Raw genomic sequence first — 9,249 nt, 5'->3', positions numbered from 1 at the left:
AGTTCTGCTGGTGGTGCCCTTCCCTTCCCCCTGGCCAGGCTCTGTGGGGCCCAGGCAATGTGTCTTCTGGGTTCCATCCTCCATGGGAATATTCCATGGTTCTTGGGGTCCCTGACCAGGGTTGAGCCGTGCTTTGGGGCATTTTTGTATGAGGCTGCCCTTGCCTGTTGTGGTCAGACTCTGAGATGAAGTGGAGTCAGGGTCCAGCAAGGACATGGAGAGGAAGGGAAGGAGGGAAGGAGGGAAGGAGAGAAAATTCTTCCTTTAAATCGAAGGGTCTCCTCTCTCCTCTCTCTTCATCCTGCTGTGACTCAGACATCCATGGGTGGGAGCACATGCCCTGTGGTGGCCCCCATCCATGAGGTCTGGGGTGTCCACCCTGTGGATCCTGACCCTGTGACCCTCCCTGACCCGGGGGACTGTGGGTGGAACAGTGGTCTGGTGAGGTGAGCTCAGAGTCCAGGCCCTGTGACCCTGTGGCCAGGTCAGAGGGCTCCCACCTTGTGTGTCCATGGACAAGGACTAGCTGCCCTGTGCTAATGTAGGGAGGGTGGTGGGACATTCTGAGGGGTGACCAGCCCCTCAGATAAGTGGAAGCAGAGAGGGTGCCACCCTTGTATCCTCATCTCCCTGTGCCCTTTCTGGAGCATGTGGGGGACGTCCTCTATACTGTCAGGTGCAGAGAAAGCGGCCAGGTGTGGGCGCTGTGGGTGGTGAAGGGCCAGGTGAGTGGCACAGAGAAGTGGAACCTGGGCTCAGTGCTGCCCCCACCCCCTTCAATTGAGACCTCCACTCCCCCACTCCGGTGTCCTCGACACCTCAATTTGGGATGTCCCCTCCTCGGGCTCACCTGCGCAGTTGGCTCCTCCTCATAGCTCATGATCTGGCAGGGTCATGTCCACCTGTCAGTGACTCTTGCCCTCTGCTTCCAGGCCCCACCTCCCGGGATTACTCCATGGAGAACAGCATCCGCTTGGGCCTGGCAGGCGTGGTCTTGCTGATCCTGGTGGCGATTCTGGTGGAAGCTGGGCTCAGCCAGCGCAGGTCCCCACAGGGACCACAGGAGTAAAGACAAGGGAGCCCACTAGCTATTGGGGGCCCCAGGGCCCCATCAGGGACCTCCCCAAGGGCTCAGAGGCAGAAATCAAAAATTGAGGAAAGGAGCAAAGTTTAGTAGCAGCTTGGTGTCAAACATGGGAAGATAAGACCTTCCAAATCTTAGGAATATAAATAAAAAATCAGACCTTTGAAAAGGAAATCTGACAGCACCAGCCTTGCATTGATAACATCTTCGCATCGATGGCATCGGCATCTTTGAGGGGAGCCAGAGCATTGTCATTGACAGCAGAAGCCTGAATGGGAGACCATCCCCCAGAGGCTCACCAACCTGCATCAGCTGTGGGGCCTCCTCATCAAGGAGATGGAGAAGCGGCACCAGCAGCTGGAAGAGGTACATCGGACCCAGAGAAGCTCCTTGTCCCTTCGGTCAAAAGACTGAGCATTGCCCCAATGATAGTGATGCAGGAGACAAAAATGAAGGCTAAGCAAGGGATCAAGGTGCTGATTAGCTTTGGTGAGCTGCCAGTTTTCTCTAAATTCTTGCATGGCCAAATCTGAGGATTCTGATTAGATAATTTTCATTTTGTAGCTGAAAATGTTAATATGTCTGTAGTTTGATTTCTCTTATTGCTGTGTTGCATTGGCATTATTTTGTTATGTTTTTAATAGCCAGAGTTATGTTCAAATTTATGTTTATTGTAGTAGCTTAAAAACAAAAAAGGGGGAGATGTAGGGAGCGGCTCTAGGGTCAAGCCTTGGGTTGACCTGTGGCAGGGCCACAATCAAGTCCCAGCATGGAGGACAGAGCTCTCTTAGCATAATTAAGCCTGACCTGTAGCCCTCCCTAATTCCTTCCCAAGTAGCTAATGGGCTGTATGAGGTGCAGCAAGTGTTGCCAAAAACAAGAACATTTGTATATATGTTAATCTACCCTTGTTTTAATCAGACTATAAAATAAAGCATCAGCTTGCAGGCTGGGTCTTTTGTGTCCTCATCCAGGCATGAGAGGTCCACCGAGTCCCAGCTGTATTCTCTTGTCTGTCTTTTTTCAATCCTTCACCGCCCCCTCCTTAGGTTCACCCTTAGCCATGCTGATGTGGCCCAACAAGGTCCATAGGGGCCCAGAGACACAGGCATCGAGACTGAGCTGGGTGCCACCTGCCCTACAGAGCACTAGGGGGAAGGCTGACTCCTTTTAGTGTCCCCCTCAGCTCTGTGCTCTCCCAGGAATAACATGGAGGTGTCAGGAGAGTTTTATGGCTTCCCCTTTGCAGGTGAGAAATGAATCAATGTATAAGGAAATGTGTGTTTGAGGACAGTCAGCCTGTGAGGACCAGATGACAAGCCATTAAGTTTCCCTGCCTGTTTTGTCTGTCTACCTTTCTATGCATCTCAGTATCTATCATTGTATCTATTTATCTATCTATGTAATTATGTATCTAATTTTCTATGTATCTATCTACCTGTGTAACTATGTATCTAAATATCTATGTCTCTGTGTATCCATCTATGTAATTAATTATCAGTTCAACTCTATGTGTCTAAGCATCTATATATCTATGTATGTTAGTATCTGTCTATGTAACTATGTGTCTAAGTGTCTATGTGACTATCTTGATCCATCTATGCATCTATGGATCTACCTATGTCAATATCTGTTTCTGAATCTCTGTTCCTGTATATCTATGTGTCTGAGTATCTATGTGTCATCCATCCATCCTTCTGTCGTCTGTGTCTGTCTCTGATGAATTTCTTCTGTGTGGCTTTCATCTGGGCACAGCCTCAGCCTGGTGAGGAAACATCTCACTAGCAATGCCTCCCGGAAACCACGGCCTCTCAGGTTCTTCAAATTGGGGAACGTGGGTCTGGGAGCAGCCACTCTCTTCCTGACAGACCAAGGAAATGAGCCCCTGACCTGGCCCCAGTACACTTCCTGACCCGCCCGGCCCTGGCTTGCCTCACCCAGCACAAGGGCAGAGAAACGGTTGAGAGGCTGCCACTCATTTACCCCCATCCCACCACTCTCCTGGGCCTCGGTGAGTCAGAATGCAGTGGGGAGGGCCACAGGGCAGAGGGGCAGAACTGTGGGGGGCACCCAGGCCCCACCTCCACCCAGTGCCTGGGAGCCCACTCAACCTGCAGGCCCTGCTTCCTTTGTGTCACCTGGGTCCCAGCTCCAGGGGAGGGTCCCAGGCTGTTCTAGACACTGGGAGGGGGACAGGTCAGACACAAACACGGCCAGGGCGGGTACTCTGGTGGGGAGGCCTCCTGGGAACCTGTCTGAAACCTGTTCTAGGGGAGGGAGCTACCCCATGGGAGCCATGCTGACCAGGGTGGTTGGAGGTGGTGGGAGATGCAGTCCCTGACCCTGTTTAAAGTCACCTGGCAATCAGGGAGTGCTTGTCTCACTGGGGCTTCCCTTGCAGGGCTTTGCCTGGGTCAGATGATCCACATGCAGGAGGGTGAGTTTGCCATTTTTAATTTAGTTTTTCACACAAGTTTCATGTTCAGGCAAAATATGGATTTTCCTTAGAGTCCACTCCAGGCGTATCTTCAGATGGAATTAGCCCGAGCCTCTCTCTTTGTCTGGATCTCTCTGTTCTCATGCCCTCTGGCTGAGTTACTTTCAGAAATCCATCCTGTCTTTCGCTTTCACAAACACTATGTTCCCACTGTACAATGGCCTCCTCCCAGGATGAGGGCTCCAGTGCTGGGCTTGCCTCATTCCCACCTGACCCTCTGGTCTCAGCTCAGGGCCTCTCCCCTCTGCCTCTGACGAGAGGTCAGGTCTGCCCCCCTCACCCTGAGCCTCCCACACTCACCCCTGACCCTCCCACACTCACCCCTGAACCTCCCACACTCAGCCCTGGGCGAGTATCACAGAGTGTAGCTCTGGGATTGTACACTCCCCTCCTCAACCCTGTGCTCCCTCTACCCTTCCCCTGAGAAGGCAGGGATCCTCCCGTGTTTCTCCTATTTGTGGAGCCAATGGCACAAGGAGGCGTCAGCAAATGGAGACATAGGAGCTGAGCTGTGGCTGAAGGAATGAGGGAATGAGCGACCAAGGGAATGAGTGCTGGGGCTCGGCCAGCTCTGCCTTTATCAGGGATTGAGTAACTTGGATGCCTTCTTCCCGTTTCAGGGCTAGAGCCCTTGTTGTGGACCAACATTCACGAGAATAAGACCACCAACTCCAATTAGGTCTTAAACAGCAAGCCAGGATTTATTGAGCTGGCCAGTGACTACATTTACAGCACCCTGCCGAAGCAGAGTCTGAACTGCAGTGCCGACTACAGGAGTTACATTTTATTATTAAATTCTGTGGAGGCCCAGAGAAAAATGTGTCTTTCCAATTCTGGGCCCCCAATATGGAGGAAACTCTCTTTATTTATACTTTTTCCAGTCCTTTGTCTCCCAAATTTGGAATGAGACTTCCAGGCCTTCTGAGAAAGAAGGCCTGCGTGCTGGGAAGGGGCCATGAGACCATATCTCAAGGCCTGGCCTGATGTCCGTACCTTCCTATCTATGTGTTTAGGACAGCGTGCCCCACCTGACCAAAGCGCCAGATATGCAGCCCAGCACACCCTTTCTTCCCCTGCCCAGTCCAGTTTAGACACTTGGGGTTTCAGGAGCATCAGTCACAAGGAAGTGGGAATGGGCTGCAAGGAAGGCGGGAAATGAAGAAGGAACCTGAGTGAGTGCTGTTCAGAAGACGTGCCCAGGAGTCTGGTGTCCCTCACCCACTGGGGTCCTGTGAGCAGGTCAGGGCTGGGCTGGAGCTCCACCCCCATTAGACTTCCCATGGGGCCATTCAGCTCCCATTGGTCCCCACATTCTCCCCCAGCTGCCTGCAGGCCCGGCCAGGTCATTGCCACCATCTCCCACTCCAGCGTCCCTGTTCACTGAGTGTCCTGCTCATCCTCACCGTCTGCCTCCCTCCCAGCCCTGTCTGCCCCCCTGGAGAGTGGTCGTGAGGAGGGAGACATACCTGGGGCCCCAGGCTGCTCTGACACCTTCCGTGTTACCCTGAGAAAAGCCCAGGATGTCACCAGAACTTTTTTTCACGTGCAGAAGTCATTGGAGTGATGAGAATTCAGTTTCCTGGAGGGGGAAGGGGCAGGGTTTGGGGGAAGAGATGGTGCAAATGGTGTAGAATTGTGCTGTGGTGAGGGTTGCACAGCTCTGTAAGTTTGCTAATAACCATTGAGCTGCACACATAAGATACGGGAGGAATGAGGTGTGTAGATTTCCTCATGATGGAGCCTGAGCTCCTGCTCTGTTTCCTCCCAGGGGCCCTGCTCAAACCCTCCCTCAGGGCCGAGCCAGGTCCTGTCATCCCCCGGGGAGGGCCTGTGACCTTCCTGTGCCGGGGCTCAGTGGGAGCTAAGCCATTCTGCCTGGAGAAAGATGGAAGAACTGTAAGCCCTGATCAGAAGCATGTGTCTCAAGATGGTTTTCCTGCTCTGTTTCCTCCCAGGGGCCCTGCTCAAACCCTCCCTCAGGGCCGAGCCAGGTCCTGTCATCCCCCGGGGAGGGCCTGTGACCTTCCTGTGCCGGGGCCCAGTGGGAGCTAAGTCATTCCGCCTGGAGAAAGATGGAAGAACTGTAAGCTCTGATCAGAAGCATGTGTCTCAAGATGGTTCGCAGGGGACAGAGGCCAGATTCCACTTCCCCTCTGTGAGTGAAGACATTACTGGGCGTTATAGCTGCCTCTACCAACATGTGTTTGATATCTGGTCTGGGCTCAGTGAGAGCCTGGAGCTGCAGGTGACAGAGGAGGACTACTCCACTCCACCCACAGGTTGGTCCCAGGGCCCTGCACCCTGTCCCAGCCACGTCTCTGTCCGGGCTCCCTGCCCTCCTGCTCACAACCAGCCCTGGGGCTCCCCTCCTTCTGCACACATGACCCTCGGCCTTCACCCCTGGCTCAGAGCCCTGGAGTCTGGTCTCATCTGGACACCAGAATCCCCTGAAAAAATGAGCCCCGCATCAGAGGGGACACAGAGCTGTCACTAGGTGGGGACAGACCCCTTCAAGGGGCCTGAGTTCTTCCCCTCAGGATGGTGGTGCCCTGCCCTTTCCCCTGGCCGGGCTCTGTGGGGCCCAGGCAATGTGTCCCCTGGGTTCCGCCCTCCAGGGGCAAGTCCCATGCTCCATGGGGTCCCTGACCAGGGCTCGGCCGTGCTTTGGGGCATTTTGGGATGAGGCTGCACCTGGCCAAGTATGGTCAGACCCTGAGATGAACTGAGGGTCCAGCAAGGACTTGGAGAGGGAAGTGAAAATTCTTTCTTTAAATCTGAGTGACTTCTCTCTCCTCTTTATCCTGCTGTGACTCAGACATACATTGGTGGGAGCATAAGCCCTGTGGTGGCCCCCATCCACCAGGCCTGGGGTTGTCTACCCAGTTGATCCTGACCCTGTGACCCTCCCTGCCCTGGGGGACTGTGGGTGGCACAGTGTCTGGGTGAGGTGAGCTCAGAGTCCAGGCCCTGTAACCTTGTGGCCAGGTCAGGGGGCTCCCACCCTGTGTGTCCCTGGGCCAGGACCAGCTGCCCTTTGCTAATGTAGGGAGGGTGGTGGGATGTTCTGAGGGGTGACCAGCCCCGCAGACAAGTGAAAGGAGAGAGAGTACCACCCCAGTGTTATCAGTCTCCCTGTGCCCTTTCTGGTGTGTGTGTGTGTGTGTGTGTGTGTGTGTGTGTGTGTGTGTCAGGGTGTGTGTGTGTGTGTGTGTGTCAGGGTGTCCTCTCTACTGGGAGGTTCAGAGAAAGAGGCCAGATGAGGGCGCTGTTGGAGCAGAAGGACCAGGTGAGTTGGGCAGACAGAGAGGAACTTGGGCTCAGCCCTTCCCCTGCTCTCTACAGTGGAGCCCCTGGAGCTCTCTGCTCCCCCACCCAGAGCCTGGGCTAGTGCGGGGGGGTGAGACACACGGGGACCTCAGCTTGGGGCGCCTTCTCCTCAGGCTCTGCTGGGCAGTGGCTCCGGCCTCATAGGTCATGGCCTGGCCTGGCCCTGGCCACTTCTCAGTGACCCCTGCCCTCTGCTTCCAGGCCCCACCTCCCGGGATTACACGGGGGGCCTGGCGGGCATGGTCTTGCTGATCCTGGTGGCCATTCTGGTGGAAGCTGGGCTCAGCCAGCGCAGGGCCCCACAGGGACCACAGGAGTAAACACAAGGGAGCCCCCCAGCTAGAGGGGTCCCCAGGGCCCCTGCAGGGACATCCCCGATGGCCCCGAGGCTCATGCTGGAGCCCAGGACACCAGTGCCTGCCCTGTCCCCTCCCCTTCCTCCCCTCCCAGGAGACTGCCCTTCAGACTGTAATCCCTCTTCCCTCTTGATGGTGCGGGATTCTCAATGGTGACCAGGCCTCTCTCCTCTGTGACCTCTCTCAGGTCTCCAGGGTTGGCTCCAGGTCTGACCCTCACCTGGCTCACGCCCCGCCTCCTCCTTCCTGAGTCTCCCTTCTCAGCAGGTTCTACACAGGTCCCAAGTCCCTGCAGCTCTCTGCACCCCCTTCCCCGCCTCTCCCCCTAACCCCCCCGCCCTTTTCAGAGGCTGCACGTGCTGGGCTCAGGCCATTTTCTCAGCGTTCACACCCCTCTCTCTGGTGGTCTCAGTGTCTGGGTTCTCTCCCAGGTCTGAGCCCCCCGCCCACACACACACGCTGGGATCTCCTGCCTCCCCCTCCCCTCAACCCCCATTTCGCCTCCTGGAGCCCCACTTCCCAGCGGCTTTTTGGGAACCTGGAAGGAACGCGTGTGCTGCTCCAGGCCCTGGGTCTCAGCCACACCTGTCACCTGTGGGCCCGCACCTGCTCTGGGCCCCGCTCACCCCACTCCCCTGCCTCCTCGGGCCCCAGCTGACTGCACCGCAAAGTCCAGGGAAGGACATGCAACCCCAAACCTCGGCCGGTGTCACCACACACTCATCAGGGCGGCCGCTGTTTAAAAAAAATGTTTTTGCATAGAGATGGTAGGAAACTAGTCGGGGAATCACTCTGTAAGGCATATGCATGTCTAATCCCTGTGCTGCGCACTTGACATAATATATTGTATGGCAGTTGTCATGGAAAAAATAAATTTTAAAATAAAAGGAAAGGAAGCCCAGCCGTGGTTGAGCGTCGGCCTATGAACCAGGAGGTCAGGGTTCGATTCCCGGTCAGGGCACAAGCCTGGGTTGAGGGCTCCATCCCCAGTAGGGGGTGTGCGGGAGGCAGCCGGTCAATGTTTATCTGTCATCATTGATGTTTCTATCTCTCTCGCCCCGCTCCCTTCTTCTCTCTGAAATAAATTTAAAGGATTAGGAGGATGAGGAGGGTTGGAGAGCCCTTGGGCCCCTCGGCGGGGATGCCAAATGGTGCAGCCGCTGTTCCTCAAAGTTAAACACGGGATGACACCCCGCGGCCCCGCCACCGACTCGGGTGCGCATTCGGGGAAATGAAGGCGGAGCTTCTCTCCCTGTGCCTCCTGTCCATCTGCACGACTCCCAACCCCCAGGTCAGCGCCAGCCCCTCCGATGTGGAGCGGGGAGGACGCCCCCGAGTGGCGCCGGAGACGCAGGAAGGGGCGCGCGGCACAGAACTGCGCAGCGTCTCCAGGCGTCCGACAGACGCAGGACGGGTTCTGCCCCAGAGGCTCGGAAGGAACGCAGCCTGATGTCAGCGCAGCGAGTCCCGGTTCGGAGTTCTTCTTCTTTTTAAAAATATTTTTTTTTATTGATTTCAGGAGGAAGGGAGAGGGAGAGAGATAGAAACACCAATGATGAGAGAGAATCAGGGATCGGCTGCCTCCTGCACGCCCACCACTGGGGATCGAGCCCACAACCCGGGCATGTGCCCTGGCCAGGAATCGAACCCGGGACCCTTCAGTCCGCAGGCCGACGCTCTATCCACTGAACAACACCGGCTAGGGCCAGTTGGGACTTCGGAGCCCAGCACCGTGCTGCTGTGAGCCACAAGCTGGTGCCAGCCAGGCACCGCGGAGCCGGGAGTCTCCTGCGCCTGGCACCGGATGCCCGGAGGTCCCAGGACGCCCCCAAGCTTCAGCAAACCGGGGCAGCGCGTTCCTTATCGCCTCTGACCTCCACCCCTTCCCCCTGACAGTTCCTCCAAACCCCAACCGACAGACTGACCGCCAGAGCCGCAGCCAGCCGGGCGGGGCGTGGGTCTCAGGGCCTGCAGGACGCAGCCGA

The 9,249-nt window shown here is 56.1% G+C and overlaps 2 protein-coding genes across 2 annotated transcripts in view; both read left to right on the top strand.

Moving 5' to 3' along the window:
* The window catches only part of LOC107182667 (leukocyte-associated immunoglobulin-like receptor 2), a 15,105-nt gene extending 13,185 nt beyond the window's left edge, over positions 1 to 1,920 (top strand). The window contains exon 4 of the mRNA XM_015562091.1: positions 933 to 1,920. Within this exon, the coding sequence (XP_015417577.1) occupies positions 933 to 1,069 (137 nt within the window). The 3' untranslated portion in view covers positions 1,070 to 1,920. The remainder of the gene's footprint in view (positions 1 to 932) is intronic.
* Positions 1,921 to 5,508: 3,588 nt separating this feature from the next.
* On the top strand, positions 5,509 to 7,228 carry LOC107182666 (leukocyte-associated immunoglobulin-like receptor 2). Its single transcript, XM_015562089.1, has 2 exons — positions 5,509 to 5,860; positions 7,110 to 7,228. Exons 1-2 carry the CDS (start codon positions 5,509 to 5,511, stop codon positions 7,226 to 7,228), a joined length of 471 nt encoding a protein of 156 aa, XP_015417575.1.
* Positions 7,229 to 9,249: the final 2,021 nt, after the last annotated feature.

The sequence above is a fragment of the Myotis davidii genome, unplaced genomic scaffold, assembly GCF_000327345.1.
Source record: "Myotis davidii unplaced genomic scaffold, ASM32734v1 scaffold2777, whole genome shotgun sequence".
Taxonomy (NCBI): Eukaryota; Metazoa; Chordata; class Mammalia; order Chiroptera; family Vespertilionidae; genus Myotis; species Myotis davidii.
The sequence above is the reverse complement of the archived record's forward strand: the minus strand, read 5'-3'. Positions and strand labels throughout refer to the sequence as shown.